Source organism: Cavia porcellus, unplaced genomic scaffold (genome assembly GCF_034190915.1).
Source record: "Cavia porcellus strain 051 isolate PalLab524CR breed Dunkin Hartley unplaced genomic scaffold, mCavPor4.1 scaffold_1, whole genome shotgun sequence".
In the NCBI taxonomy this organism is placed as follows: Eukaryota; Metazoa; Chordata; class Mammalia; order Rodentia; family Caviidae; genus Cavia; species Cavia porcellus.
This window is the reverse complement of record NW_026947484.1, coordinates 197,305,707-197,320,401: the sequence shown is the minus strand read 5'-3', so window position 1 is coordinate 197,320,401 and position 14,695 is coordinate 197,305,707. Positions and strand designations below refer to the sequence as shown.

Below are 14,695 nucleotides of genomic sequence, written 5' to 3'. Positions count from 1 at the left end.
TTTGGTAAAATCCAGATTTGCAGAAGCTCAGCCATGCTTGGTGTAGGACAGGTAGAGAGGAGGATGGGTCCTTGCCAAGGAACACACATTACAATCCAACTTGTCACTGGGAATACTGGATGCAGCAGGATAATGTAGGTGCACTTTTTAAAGCTCTAAAAAGAAAGAATGCCATATTCAACCAGATTATCAGTTCGCTTACCTAAGTTAAAGTACTAAATATATTTTCAGATATACAACCTTCAGAAAGTGTCTCTTCAAATGATCATTTTCAAAGCTCTTCATTATTATATTTTCATATTATTTATTAAAGTTTTAAATTCATTGGCAATAAATACTTATCTAAACAAACAAATATTATGTGAGAAATGCTATAAATATGGCAGTCCTTGTTTCTGTCATCACTTGTACTGTCACTCTTATTCTAGTGTTTGCACATGTATGATCATTCCACGGTGTTTTTGATGCAGCGGTGTCCTACTTTCATATTTGTTCACATTTTGATTTTCTTGCTTAATGGTTTTTAAAAAGGCAACATTAGAGTTATTTAGGGGAGTGTGTGAATGTGTTGTATATGATTACTCTATGAGATGGATATAACACATTTCTCCATCTATTGATTGGTAATATTTTAGATTACCATCATTTTTACCAATTATATGCTGAGATTTGTGCAAGATCATTGGATATATGCATATATATCTCAGTGTTCAGTACACATTTATAATATATTGGGTATATACATAATCAATACATGATTATGATATTTCTGTAGGGCACAATCCAAAGAGTGAGAGTTTCTAGAATAAAGTGTTAAATAACTTATTTTTAAACATATAGTTTAGGTGCAAAGAAAGGTTTAGAAGGGAAGGAAGATTGAAACCACTCTTTTTAGAATGGATAATTTCCATGTTACCATTTCTGATTCTTGTTCTTTCCACTGAAGTTTTAGAATTTTCTGTTAAAGTATAAGAAAAATCACATTAGTATAATACAGAAGAATAAAGAGAAAAAGGGAAGAATGATGCACAAACATAAGGTTTAAGCAATATATTTTTTGCCTCAAAATGACATTTATTCAAAGGGAAAAAAAAGGAACAAGTAAACACTTGACAACATATCCACCCCTTGGCTTCCTTCCCTGTACCCTCCAGCTGCTCCTTGGCCTCCCAAAGGTAGACCTCTGGTTGGGGTTAGACAGCAGAACAAACCCACTTGGATGAGGTCAGAAACACTGAGGGACATCACTTGACTGGAGGTGTTATAGAAAGTCTCATTGTCTCCAAGAGTCTCTTTGTCTTCATCTGTCACCACGTTAATAGCTACACCCTTACGGCCAAATCAGCCTCCACGACTGATTATGTGGATGTAGTTTTGCTTGTTTGTGGGAAGATCATAGTTGATAACTGAAGAAACCTGCTAGCACTGGCCAGCAAGTCAGTGCTAATCAATACTCTGCTGGAACCAGGCTGGAGCTCCTTCATGATCACATCGCGTTCCTTTTGGTCCATATTTCCTTGCATGGCAGAGACAGTGAAGTCTCGGGCTTACCTCCTGTTAATGAGCCAATCAGCCTTCCTTAGGGTCTTATAAAGATGACTGCCTGGGTGATGGTCAAGGTCTCATACAAGTCACACTACGTATTCAGCTTCCATTCCTCTCTTTCCACAGTGATGTAGAATTGGTGGGTACCCTCCACTGTCAACTCTTCTTTCTTGATGAGAACCGAGATGGGGCCCCTCATGAACTTCTTGGTCACCTCTGGCACATTAGGACAAAACTACCTGGGTGTTGTTGAGTTTTTGGAATATGTCCTAAATCTAATCCTTGAATCCACGGCTCAACATTTCATCATCTTCTCCTAACACAAACATTTTGATGTATTTGGGAGACAAGTATCTCTAGTTAAGCATATCAAACATGCAGCCGGGGTTCCCACAATGATATGGAGAGCTTCGACCTGTGTTTCTGTACCTCAGCACACACACTGCTTCCCCCAATACAGGCATGACATGTCACCCTTGTAATCACCTAATACCAAGACCACATTTTTTATCTGTTGAGGTGGTTTTTGTGGTGGATCCAGAACCAAAGCCTGGGTAGCCTTTAGATCTAACTCAATCTGTTGCAGAATTGATACCACAAGTGCAGCCACTTTCCCAGTCCCAGCCTGGGCTTGAGCAATCATATTGTAACAAGGAAGAATGGCTCTCTGCTTGATGGCACAGGACTTCACAGAACCATAGGTATAGATGCCACAGAGCAATGCCTCTGAGAGGTACACGTCATCGAGCTGTCAACAGTCCCATTCCAATGACTCTTGTTGATGCCTTTGGGTTTCATTCCATCTGGACCATTGTCTCTGTACAGGGAACCCTGCCTTGTAGACATGATTTTTAAATAACAGAAAATAAAGACATAATAATCATTAAAATGAGGAAATCAATGAAATATGAAATTATATTTATCCTATGTCTCGTCGCTCCATTCTTTGCATCTTCAAATGTTTGCAAAATCTTCAACAACTACAAATTATGTATCACTGATATATTCAAATATGAAGGTGCAGTATCAGTCTTGATAAGCAAAAAGAGATTTTGTTATGAAATATTTATGGGGAAAGAGTTATCTTCAAGCAGTATTTAAAAGATGGGAGTATGGAGAATGTGATGAATTCTCTTAAGAAAGAAAAGGAATAGATGTAAGAGAGCCATGATTTAAGTAGATATAAGGCTGACTGACTGACCGTCATCAGTGGATGTCACTGCTCGCAATAGTCTTGTTGCACATGGATTTCAACAGCTTGATTGTTCACTAAGAACTAGTAGAAACCAGGCCTGAGGGAAGCAGATTCCACCAGTGAGATTGTCAAGAGGGTGCAGCCTAGAATCTCTATCTGTTCATGAGTTTCCCTAAGCACTGTTTCAGGTCTTTATTTCTCAGACTGCAGATAAAAGATTTAGCGTGGAGGACAAAACTGTGTAGACTACTATTGCTATGTGGTCCTTGACAGTGTAAGTGGACACGGGATGCAAATACACATAGAAGATGCTGCCATAAAAGAGTACAACCACAATGAGATGAACACCACATGTAGAGAAGGCTTTGTGCTTCCCAGAAGCAGAGGGAATCTTGAGAACTGTGATGAGGATTTGTATATAAGACAAAGTGATGCATAGGAAGGGGGTCTCCAAAACAACAGCTCCTTCTGTTATCATTACAATTTCATTGACAAAGGTGGGGGAGCAGGACAATTTCATCAGGGGACTGATGTCACAGAGAAAGTGGTGGATAACGTTGGAGTCACAGAAGATGAGAAGATTCAGCAGCAGTGTGTGCAGGAGAGAGTGGAGGTGAGGAAATGTGCAGGAGAAGACTGCCAGCAGGGCACAGCAGCACTGGCTCATGGTGGTGATGTAGTCGAAGGGGTGACAGATGGCCACATAGCGGTCAAAGGCCATGACTGCCAGAAGGAAGCTGTCACTGTTGCCCAAGGCATGTATAAAATACATTTGTGTCAGACAGCCAGCATAAGAGATGACTTTCCTTTCTGAGAGAAAGTTCTCCAGCATTTGGGGATGATGGTTGTTGTGAAGCAAATATCAGAGAACAACAAAAATTTAAGAAAAAATACATGGAGATCTGGAGATGGGCATCAAAGCGGATGGCCAGGATGATGAGCAGTTTCTCTAATATGGTGATCAGGTAAATGGTGAGGAAGAGAATGAAGAGTGGCCTTTGGTCCTCAGCCCGAGAGGTAAGTCCCAGGAGAATGAACTGAGAGACACTGTTGGTTTGGTTGACTCTTTCCATTGACTTGGTCCTGTATGAGTAGTGTTATTGAATGTACTTCAGTTCTAAAACTCATATGATGGAACCTCCATCAAATTTCTATTTCTTTTCTTTGATCACAATTAGCTGCTGTGCAGGGTCCATTGTTAATTTTGGGTTCTTGATGTGCTTCTCCCAGCCAACTCTGTGGGCATATCAAGAGATTTATATTGAAAGCTGAAAGGACAAAAGGAAATATCTCCTTTAACATTGTTACAGGTGGACCTCTCTGAATTATATTTTTTACAGATTTTTAATATTTTGGTTTTTATTAATATGTATTCATTGACCATATTGGTTAGCTTTCAGCATGATATTTTAATACAGGCACACAGGTGCCCTGATCAAATCCAAACTCTCTTAATTCTTATCCTCCCCATTCCTACCTCCTATAGTCATTATTCTATAGGCACATCGGGAACAATATGGACTTTTTTATTTTAAAGAGAATAAAACCTAACAAAACAAAACAAAATAGAATACAGCTAATTAAAACAAAACACTGAAAGTGGTACAGGACTCCAAAACAGGATAATAGGAAATTAGCAATGACTGCCATAATGCCTCTTGTTATCTTCAAAATTGCTGGAAAAGTAGTATTCCTCTGCTGAGGACAAAGCAATAATAAAATTAAAGTGATAAATCATTAATAAACAAAATATATAGGATAATATTAGGAAGGAAGGAATTTTGTGAGCAAAATAAATTCGTAGAAGGGAATGGACATTGATATGGAGTAAGCTTGGGATACTTTCAAGTTAGGTCACAGGGCACACATTCCTTATCAAATCAAGTTCAGATTGTCAAGGTGAAATTCAGCTTTGCATTGTCTTGGAGAAAAATGATACTTTATCAAAGCAACCAGCTGAGAATATCTGAGAGGAATGTGGAGGCCAGGGTGGCAGTTGGTTTTCCTCCTCAAACAAGATTGCGTGGTTCACCTTCACTGAGCGTGGCATGAAATCATTAAGTTTTTACATGTCTTTTTTGTAACTATAATTTATAAAAGTTTCCTGTCTGAATTTCCATTGTACAGGGTGGGCATCCATTTGTGAGTATTTAATTTATAATTTTCCAATTCATAGTGTATTTATCTAAAATATATATTTGAGAAACATGTTTCTGTTTATATGTTTTTCTTCAGTTTTATTTAGGCACCTAGTGATGGATATCAGACGGAACTCCATCTCTTTAACTACAGAAAGCTCTGCTGTGTCACCTCGTGTGTCAGCAAAAGGTAACTGCATTTTAAAAGTCAACATAGTCCTATGTGCCTTGTGAGCAGACATTTTACATAGAATATTTCAAGTTTTCTAACATTTTTTACTTACATAGTTTTGGCTGCTACAGAAGTTATTCCAATGAACATATCTGTTCCCAAAATATTAAAATGATTGCTTTAGAGGCAGCGTGATCTTTTACACTATAATTGGGCCTCTTGCACTAGCACTGCCACACTTTACAAGCATCAACTATTTACACTGCTATGGTTATATGAAGAGTGCCCAAAGGCCTATGTGCTGAAGGTTTGGTGTCTGGGATGTCAGATTGGAAAATGGAGGACCTTTCAGGTGGTGGGATCTGGTAGAACATCCTTAGGCCTTTAGGAATGTCCCCTCAAAGGACTGAGGTCTTCCTCTTACTCTTCTTTTGGCCTCCTGGCTCATGAGTTGAGTGATTTCTCCACACATCTCTCTGTATCATATGCTGATGACCAGAGACCCAAAGTAATGGAACCTATTGAACATGGACTGGGGTCTCCCAAACCGTGAGCCAAGAGAAGCCTTGCTTCATTCTAATTGCCTCAGGGATTCTCTTGTTATTACAAAACACTGACTACGTCACACATATTCATCTATTTAAAAATTAAATGACTACTATTTCCTCGTAATTTAATAAACATCTTTAAATTTTGATCTCTTTATGTGTAAAATTGCACACAAATATCTACAATTGCTATAAAATCTCATGAGATTATCATGACGCTTTTGGACTTAGAAAAGCAGCAAGCATATTGTAAAGACACAGCACAAGTGTTGTTTACTGTCCCAAAGGTGGTTTTCCTTTATCTGCTATTAATGGATGATTCCAAAGTTAGTTAGTTTACTTGCTTAAAATGTCATGCCCTTCATGACCTCATCGTCAGAGTAATTTTTTATGACTTTACAAGAATTTTTGAGAAAGACTATGTGTTTCTATATTGAATGATCTGGGTGAATCAGTATCTAAGGGTAATAATATTTATTGAAAATTAATATCAGTCATATGCTAAGCATCTTATTAAATGTTGAAGCAAAGGATTACAAGGTATATGATGTTATTATTGTCATTTCATACATAAGACTGTGAGATTTGGAGAGGTGAAGTGATTGATTCAAAGTCATGAAGCACCTGAGTGTAACCAGGATTTAAACCCATGCTAAGTCAAAATCATGTCATTTTCTTGATCTTTATGCTATACCTCCTTTGAACATGGACTGGGGTCTCCCAAACCGTGAGCCAAAAGAAGCCTTTCTTCATTATAATTGTCTCAGGTATTCTCAGGTTTGCACAATGTTTTTTCACTATGATAATTTTCTGCATGAATTATTCTTTCCTCTCTAAAATAATTACTTTAAAAGTTTTCTGTTTATATATACACACATATATACATATACACACATCCAAGATAGACAAGATAATTTTTCTGCTAATCTCTATTAGCTTATTGAAAAGAATTATTCGTGCTTACATTGCTTAATCAATTTTTCGTGTCTATATCTTGTAATCTGAGCAACTACTTTGAAGATAACAATACATACCCATTGTTAATTTTATATCATTTTGAAATTTTGTATCATTGTTTTTATTGTTTTCTCTTTTTAAAATAAAAAATTTCTTATCCCATTAAGAATCATCCATGTAGTTGTGAGAAAGATTACCTATTTTTTTGGTGGGGAAGTCTTTGGGATTTGAACATTTGAATACCCATGATGGACTGGTCACACTAAGATGGAAGAAATTGGTATTGAAGAGAGGGGTATGTCTGGTGGTTAGTTGTGGGAGCAACTAAACATTGGCCTGAGTTAAAACAGAAAATACAGTTCTGATTTGTTCTGTTCACAATCTTCTATGTGAAGTTTTATGAACAGAGACCAAGATACCATGTCTTAAAATAGGTTGTCAAATCACACAGTGTGCAAAACTAAGTCATTCATGAAATGAGTGCCTGGGGGAATTTAGAAGGCAAAACATAATTACTGAAGAGTAGGGTTAAGTAAGTTTGGATGCTCCAGGTCACAGATGTGAGGATAACATATATTGATCACTAGAAGAAAGGAAGACAGTCCTGGATGTGTGAATCAGGGAGAATCGTTCCAAAAGCAAACTCTGAGTGTGTAAGGATGGTCATACAGAAGGTTTTTTTTTTCCTACTGGTGATTTTGTTTCCTCTAAAACATATATTGATGGCCTAGAGGTTAACGTAAATGGACATCAAATCAAAAAGTAGAAGCAGGTTCTAGTTGGATCCAACAACTTTGCAAGTAGGAAAGAGTAAAGGCAAGACTGGCTGAAGTGACCAAGTGGTGGCCAGCTTCCTGAAGCTCACCTCCATATCCAGAGGATTTTCTGTTTCCAAATCTCTCCAGAGGCTAATCTTCTATACAAAAGCAGCAAATTACTTCCACGGTTACTTCTCAGCCCAAATTCAGCCCTCTCCTGCTTCTTCCTGAAACTCTAGGCTGAGTAACAAAGAGAGGAGCAGGAAATGAGAGAGTAACTAACGCACTCACTGTTCAGCGGGTAACGCAGCTCTGGCCCCATGCCCCTATTGCCTTCCTAACCCCTGGTCTCCAGCCTAATGCTATTTCCCCAACTCCTGTCTCAGCAGACAGAAATGTGTTGGCTCAACAGGCAAGGCCTTTCTTGAGTATGGAAATCTAGGTGCTTCTCATGGGTGAGCTTATGCTCTGTGGGCCTCTGGGGTCCTTGTAAGATAGAGAGTTGTGATATGCTCATTATCAAGGGAGTTTGCTCTGTGATTTCTCTAAGCAGAGCAAGTAGACTAGGAATCACAGCAGAGCTAACTCTAACGGGTCAGGGACTGCTGAAGCCTCCTCTTCAGATGCTGGTGCCAATTTCAGAACATTTTCTCTACAGGATCTCAAGGGTGTGCTTTACTTCCTCTAAGTAATAATTATCAGCAGTGGATAATTATAGAGGGGGCTATGTCTGTGTTCATGTATTTTCATGTTTACTCATTCTGATTTTGTAGTGGTATCTGAGTTTTTATTTCTCTGTTTATGTATGTGGAACATCTTTTCATATTCTCATTTCCCATCTATGTGTCTTGTTCAGTGAGGTGTCTGTTAGGATCTTTGGCCTATTCTTTCCTATGTTTGTTTTAAACATAAAGTTTTAAGAATTCTTTGTATATGTTGGATAACCATCCTTTATGAGCTATGACTTACACAAATATTTCCTCCAATGTTTCTTTATTTTCCACATAAATGTTTCTTTATTTTCCACAGTGTGTTTCAAAGAGCAGAATTTTTTCTTCAGATTCAAAGTCTTTTTATTTTCTCTTTTTGCTTTTAAAGACACTATACTTGATACATAATAAATGGTATATTTAATGTACAAAATCAGTTTGGAGATAAATATGTAACAGTAAAATCATTATCATTATCTGTGGCATAAATATATACACCACTTCCAAAAGTTTTCATATGATCTCTTTGTTGACTACTATTTTTAATTAAATTTATTGATATATTTTAGATATACATAAGACCTATTCATTATAGGAAATTTGTACCCATATGTGATGCATTTTGATTCCTTGTTTTTTGAAATAGAACTTCCTTTTATTGTGCCTTTATGAATAGAGTATAACACATGAATCACATAAGCCTAAAAATAAAATGTAAATTACTTGTTATTATTCCATTTACATATGGAGGAACTAGGCTCAGCATATAAATAATATAGGATTTTCCAGATATACTTCTCTGAATGTCTGTTACACTCTCTCCACTGAATCACACAGTAATCCAAGTCTCTTTCCTGCTTCTCCAGTCAACTACAAGTTTTAGAAGATACAGCACAGAACACTTCCTCCTGAAAACAGCTGTGCTATTAATCTTATAATATTATCTTCTGCTCCTTCAGAGTGACTATCAAAACTATGCTAGGGCAATGCTGAGGACATACATTACACATATTCAAGTGAAAAAAATCATAGACAATAAAAAAAGTATTTTTGGTAACAACAATTGAACCCAGGACCTTCACATAGCCTCTCTTTTCTTTTCTTTTTGGTTTTCATTTCTTTTTTCTTCTTTCTTTTGCCTTTTCTTTTTTTTCATTAATTTTCTTTCTTTCTTTCATGTTTCTTTTTCTTTCTTTCTTATTTTGAGATAGGTCTCATGATGTCACTAAATTGCCAGGCTTAGCTTGAACTTATGATCCTCCTGCCTCAGTTTCCCAGAGTGCTGGAATTCCAGGCATTCACCACCATATTGGCTACAGACCAGAATTTAAGTCCTAGCTTTTTTATTTAAAGAGAAAGAAACAAAAAAGATACATGGAAATTTTAAAAAAGGGTAGAAATAATACAGAATTACAGAAAAATAAATGGTAAGGAATCACCAGTTAATAAGTTACATATTGTCATCTTAGAAATAAGTTGTTCAGGTTACAAAATTAAAGTATGTAAAGTGACATTCAAATAGTGACACTGCCAACAGTTCTGCTCAATGATCTAACAAAAACTTAGTAATATGGTTATCAGTCCTACACACTTGTTTTTTATCTTAAAGAGGGTAAGATTAAACATATCAAAACAGTTTAAAAAAACAATTTAAAGAAATACAGATTTCAAAGCAAGTCCACTGGAGATCTTCACTGTTTATCTAATTGTCTCTAGTTTCTTCCAAATAGTTGTCCCCCTCTTCACACACATTAAATACATACTGCATATTATAGAACTAATCAAATCATCACAGCCTGATGAAGGCCCCCTAGTCTTCAAGATCTGGGGAACACAATAATAACTACCATAGTCTTTCATTCTCTTCGTAGTAGCTGTCCTTATCTTTACACATGCTGAAATTGAACTTGAGACTAGACTAATATCACTCTGATCAGTGAATTGCTAGATTTTATATCATAATGCTACAGAATTAGCATTAGGTTTCTTAGTGTCCCTTCTTCAGAGTATCTGTTCATTACATTTTGCATTATACAATCTGTTCCCATAAATAGTTTTTTAAAAAATCTTCTCATGTGTGAATTTCTACATGTATATCTATCCTCTCTGTATTATAGGGAAAAACAAATCATAACAAGACAGCAAAACAAATTCCTAGGAAAACATGCAATGAATAAGACACATAAGACCACAATATTAGGTGATCTACCATAGTTACTATGCTTTCTCTTGTTATTTTCAGTAGACTTGTCCACATCATCAGGCTTAATATAGTTAAGCATAGTATTACATAGCTATTTTTATAAAAACACAACTTTGAAAACATTGTAGGACTTGAGAGCTGTTAATGATCAATACTGGTATGGATATCTTTTACACCTTGTCATCTTCAGAGTAGTTGCCTCTACTTTTAGGGTTAATACTATCAAGCATACTGAATTCAAATAAAATCAGCCAAGGCAAAACTGTTGTCTAACAAACAAGATTCAAATAAGGTCAGTAATAGTAAGACAATGTAAGTAATACAGGGTTTCAGTTTAATAGGAAATTAAGGATAGTTACCATGGTATAACCTGCTGTTTTTGGGTCAGATGTCTGTGTCCTCAAATCTGATATGAGCGGACACACTGGAACAAATTAAATTCAAACCAAACAGGGCAATAAGACTACTGTGTCTTTTAAATCTTGAAAAACTATTAACAATGACCTCTGCCTTTTTTTATAGTGTATCAAAGCTATCTATACTAAAGCCTATTGCTTACCATCTCTGCCTCATGTCTGCTACTCCACTTTATGGCTATAATTTGTCCACTTTACTCCCTCATTCCACTGTCTGCCCCATTCATTGAGGCCTCTCTGCCACTGTTGCTGGAATCCTGGTATCCCTTCCTCTCTTTCTCTGGAATGTCCTTCAGCACTCTCTGTAGGGTTGGATTGGTGGCCATGAACTCCCACAGTTCCTCCTTGTCTTGGAAGCACCTTATTTCTCCATTAATTTTGAGAGAGAGTTTTCTGGGTATACGAGTCTTGGTTGCAAATTATTTTCTTTCAGGACTTGGAATATTTCCAACCCATTCCCTTCTCAACTTGAGAGATTGTGTTGATAAGTCTGTTGTTATTTTGATAATTTTTCTGTTGTAGGTTATCTGCTTCTTTTCCCTGTCTGCTTTTAGTATTCTGTTCTTTTGGTGGATTTCTGGAATCTTGATTATTATATGTCTGGGTGTAGATCTGTTTTGGTTGTAGGTAGCTGGTGTTCTGTATGCCTCTTTTATCTGGATATCATTTCTTTTTCCTATACTTGGGAAATTTTCCTTTAATATATCTGTGAGTGCTCTTTGTATTTCATTTTTGGTTACTCCTACTTCCTTGCTCACATGCTTTATTCTTAAGTTATGTATCCTTGTGTCATCTTCTAGCTTTGAATTGTTTCTTTCTGGTTCCTCGTTATTTTTAAGAGGCTTTTTCTTTCACGATCATGTATCATAAATCTCTCTTCAAATTTCAAAAGGCTAACTTTAGTTTCTGTCAAGGCATTTTGCCAGTGTTCAGTGGAGTTTTTAGTTTCCTGGTAATGTCTTTGGATCTGTTTCATGTATTCTAGGTCATGTTTAAATTCTTCTTCAAAAGTTTTTCTTTCTTTTCTGATTTCCTCTGTTCTCCCATCTGTGTTCTCTTGGGTGGGGCTTATCATTTCTTTAATTAATCTCTTCATATCTTGCCTCACTTGGATCAGGAGTACAGTTTTAAATTCATCTATGAGGCCATGAAGGTATTTTTTTTATTTTGGCTGATGCTGTGTCTAGTATTGGGTGATTACTGTGCTTGTTCTCTTCTGTGTTTACTTCTCCTGGGCTTATTTTCTCACATTTGGCAGCTGGAATTTTTTTATTTCTATTTCTTGTCATGTTTCTGGTTTCTTTCAGACTGGTGTGTCCTGGGGGTCTCTGGCCCTCTCCATATTGCTTAGGGCCTTTCTGAAGCATGCTGACTTGAGTTTTTGCTGCCCTCTCTAATTTGCTGTTATCTGAGGTAGGCAGGGATGCAGGGATGGTGCAGGCTAGCCTCCAGCCTCTGTACCAGTCAATCCGCCAGTTAAGCTGTACTTTGTAGATGTCACAGAGTTGCGAGTATTTTGTATCTGCTTATTGTGTCCCAACCAGAGGCTTGGTTCAGCCCCAGGAGATCCTGCCAGTTCTCTCTGTGCCAGAAGTGGCTGACTAATGTCACTGCGGCACAGGGCTCTGCCCAAATCCCAGCTGTCCTCTACCAGACCTCTCTGTGCCAGGAGCGACTATCTAACGTCACCACGGTGCTGGGTCTGCCCACTGATTCCTCTTTTCCCCACCCATTCCATCTCCTCCCTCAACAGCTCTTGCACTCCCTATTTATGGAGTTTGCTTCCATTTTATCCTTTTTTAGTTGCTTGCTTTCCTTTTTCTTCCTTGCTTTCCCACTTCTCCCACCCTAATTCTTTCTTCTTTAGAAAAATTAAGAGCAGAGATTCTCAAATTTAATGAAGCATGATTTAGCAAGTCTTTTTTTCTGTATCATTTATTTGGAGTTGTATCTAATACATCACTACCACTCAACCCAAATCATCTAGATTTTTCCCCATGATATCTTCCTGGAGTCTTATGTTTTTATGTTTTACATTTAAGCCTGTAGTGCATTAAGTTAACATTTAGAAACTATGTAAGGTATTGGTTTTATTTTTATTACATGTGAATATTCAATTATTCTAGCATCATTTGTTAAAAACATCTTTTCTTCATTCTTCTTCACCATACCTGATTTTTCAGAATTTAACATCTTTCTATACCTGCAATAAATTCCACTTGGCCATGTGAAACATTCTTTTCATACCTCACTAGAGTCAATTTGCTAGTGTTTCCTTGCATGTATGTTCATTGCTAACCATCAGAAAAATTCAAATTAAACAACATTGAGATTCTGTCTCATCCCAGAAAGAATGGCTGTCACCAAGAAATTAAATAATAACAGTATTGGTGAGGCTGAGGTAACAAAGGGACTCTTGAACACTGCTGGTAGAAATGTAAACTAGTACAACCATTTTGGAAATCAGTACAGAGATTCCTCAAGAAGTTCAAACTAGAAGTTCTATTTGACTCTGCTATTTCCCTTCTAGGTAATTTCCCAAAGAGTTAAAGATGTCATACTAGAGTGATACATGCATAAGTATGCATGTACATGCATATGCTTATATGTACAATAGCACAACTTGTAATAGCTACGTCTTCCAAACAGTCTATATGTCAATCAACTGGTGAGTGAATAAAGAAAAAATATGAAATGAAATGTTACTCTGCCATAATAAAGATAACTTGAGCCACTGGTAGGAAAACAAATACACCTTGAAACTATAGTCTTAAGTAAAATAAATAAGATACATAGATTTAAATATTGCATTTCTGTTTTATAAGAAAATTACAAATAAAGATTAAAGATAGGTAATAGGAATTATAGATCTTTTGCAAATAGAATTGGGGTCAATAAATGGGGTCAAGGGTGGGAGGAAGGGGGAGAGACTAGGAATGAAAGAAAGAATTAAGATGTGTTATGTACAAGGAACAACTCAACATAAGAAATGTAAGCATTATGTGCTGCAAATATGTAGAAGAAAAGAAAGAAGATCAGAGACAGATGGAGGACAGAAGGAGAAAAGTGAAAAGTGATTTTTAAATTGCACATGTACAAATTCTCAACGGATGCAAACATTATGTACTACAAATATGTAGTAATAAAAAATTAAAAATAACAATGGTTAAGGTTAAAAACTAAAGAAGTATTGTTCTGTAGTTTTCTTTTTCCTTTAATCCTTTTAATTTTGGTATTAGATTAATGATAGTCTGCAGACTAAGTTAGTTGTGTTGATTTTAGCAGATTACAGCTTTTATGAAATCAGTCTATTTTTCTTATGTCATCAAATTTGTGGACATAGAGTTGTCCATTGCATTCGTTCATTATCATTTTTATGTCAATGAGGTTTTTTCATGTAAGTGTACACTTTTATGGAGAATAATATGATACATTTAACATCATATATATAGTAATGACCAGATCCAAGCATTTGTATATCTATCACCTGAAACACTTACTGTTTCTTTGTGGTGAGCATACTCAGTTTTAATTATCCACTTAAGAAGTGGACAAAATCTCATTGGTGGGCTATGATCTCATAGAAGTTAAAAAAAGTTGGAAGTAGATTGGTAGTTACCAGAGGTTGAGATGAGTAGGAAGAAAGAGAGAAAGGGAACGGCTGATCAGCGGGTACAAACTTACACTTACCCAGGAGTCAGAAGTTCTGGTGTGCTGTTTCACAACAGGGTAGCAATAGGTAACTATTATGTCCTTATATTTCAAAAGTCTAGGAGAAAGGATTTTGAAAGTTTTCTATAAAAGGATGATGACTGACAAGATAAATATGTTTTACCTCATTTAACATTACACAGTGTATACATGTACTGAAACATCATTTACTTTTTTCACACGTAATTGTTGTTTTCCTATATCAGTTAAAAATTAATTAATTTTTTAGTTAGTAAAGTTATCTCAGTAGACACCTCTTAGGAAAAGGCATACAAATGACCCGTACATATTTTAAAAAGGTTTAACAACACTAATCATCAGTGAAGTGAAAAATCACAGTGA

General features: G+C 36.4%; 1 protein-coding gene and 1 pseudogene across 1 annotated transcript in view; both read right to left on the bottom strand.

Annotated features, from left to right (window-relative positions):
• Positions 1–1,074: 1,074 nt before the first annotated feature.
• LOC101789297 (eukaryotic initiation factor 4A-I-like) lies at positions 1,075–2,391 on the bottom strand (annotated as a pseudogene).
• A 501-nt stretch (positions 2,392–2,892) lies between these two features.
• Positions 2,893–14,695, bottom strand: part of LOC100716266 (olfactory receptor 1L8) — a 33,732-nt gene continuing 21,929 nt past the window's right edge. The window contains 4 exon segments of the mRNA XM_013153328.2: positions 2,893–2,957; positions 2,960–3,574; positions 3,577–3,618; positions 3,621–3,805. Of these exon segments, the coding sequence (XP_013008782.2) occupies positions 2,893–2,957; positions 2,960–3,574; positions 3,577–3,618; positions 3,621–3,805 (907 nt within the window).